This window comes from Histoplasma capsulatum, genomic scaffold, assembly GCF_000149585.1.
Source record: "Histoplasma capsulatum NAm1 scaffold_1 genomic scaffold, whole genome shotgun sequence".
NCBI classification, from domain to species: domain Eukaryota; kingdom Fungi; phylum Ascomycota; class Eurotiomycetes; order Onygenales; family Ajellomycetaceae; genus Histoplasma; species Histoplasma mississippiense.
The window spans coordinates 1500767-1502069 of NW_001813982.1; the positions used below are offsets into that span (position 1 = coordinate 1500767).

Sequence of the window (1303 nt, forward strand, 5' to 3'; positions counted from 1 at the left end):
AATATCCGTCAGACCGATGTCGGTACAACAAAAAGACCGTTACTACAAGTATGAGTAGTCAGAGTTGGGTTTCGGTAGCCCACAAACGTCGCGGTGTTTTTCTTAAGTAGATAAACAGCGGGGACACATGTGTGTGCCTAGGATTATAATAATTATGTTTGTTTCAACTTCTGTCTAAACAAACAAAACCCAGGAAAAGAGCTCTGGAGCAAGGGCATGGGATTAATCTCATCCAATGTGGCCAGATGGAAAGCAACAAAGGTTGATTAATTAGATTTTGACCCAAAAAAAAAAAAAAAAAAAAAAAAAAACGTATGTAAATATAAATATATAAAAAGGGGGAAAAATGAGGAAGATCGAACGACAAAAGACCCGCACTCGTTGAATGGCGGTTGGCGATTTGCGGCTGGCGAGCATAGTGTGCGTCGGGCTAAGAAAAATTAAGGGAAGTATTAGAGCTTCTTCTTTTTTTCCCTCGACCAATATTGTTTCATATCTTTTATGCCGGTATTCGCCATTTTGCTTGCCTATGTTCAATACCCTCTATTTACCTTCTTTTCTCTTCGTTGGGGTGTTCCAAAAGATAGCCATGAGATAAATTTAGCTTTTAACCTAACTAGGCCTTTCTGGACCGGGTGACGGGGCCCCCGTTCGAACGCGCTGTGGAGGTCGCTGAGCCATTCTCGAGGTGGGCATAGCCATTGCCATTAGCAACGCCATTGGTCTTCGTCGTGGTGCTAGAAGTAGGTTTCCCGCCAACCGAAGGAATCTCCAGATTGCGCATATCGATGACAGCCTGTTTTCCAGTGTTTCTACGTGGGCGGCCACTTTTGCCTGCTTTCTTGTAGGTGGCGAAGTAGAATGAGATGAAGAGAAGGAGGTAGGAGGAGAGGATGATTAGGCCGGAGAAAGCGGCGAATTCCTCGCCGGCGCAGTTGCCGGCGTTGGGCATGTAAGGGAAATAGGTGGAGGTGAAGTAGGTGTAGGAGGCGAAGTACACAAATCCTGATGGGTGTATTAGTGTATATATAGCTTTGGTTGATTTGTTGGAGTGGAGCGGCGTTGTTAAAGTATTACTCACCCAAGTCAATGACGAACTGCACGATCTGGAGGATGGTGACCCATTTCTTCCACCAGATGCGGATGCCGCGGGCGCTCTGAAAGTAGTACCAGTACATCACGACATGGACCAGGAGGTTCAAGGTGATGGGCACCCAGGAGACTGCTGTGTGGCCGATCAATTGTGTGAGTGCAGAGGAGGGCTGTAGCGCCATGGTGGTAGGTATGGAGGAAGGTGAGAGGA

At 46.7% G+C, this 1303-nt stretch overlaps 1 protein-coding gene across 1 annotated transcript; it reads right to left on the minus strand.

The window, feature by feature from the left end:
* Positions 1-616: 616 nt before the first annotated feature.
* On the minus strand, positions 617-1274 carry HCAG_00436 (predicted protein; the record flags this gene model as incomplete). Its single annotated transcript, XM_001543340.1, has 2 exons — positions 617-1005; positions 1082-1274. 2 exons carry the CDS (start codon positions 1272-1274, stop codon positions 617-619), a joined length of 582 nt encoding a protein of 193 aa, XP_001543390.1.
* Positions 1275-1303: the final 29 nt, after the last annotated feature.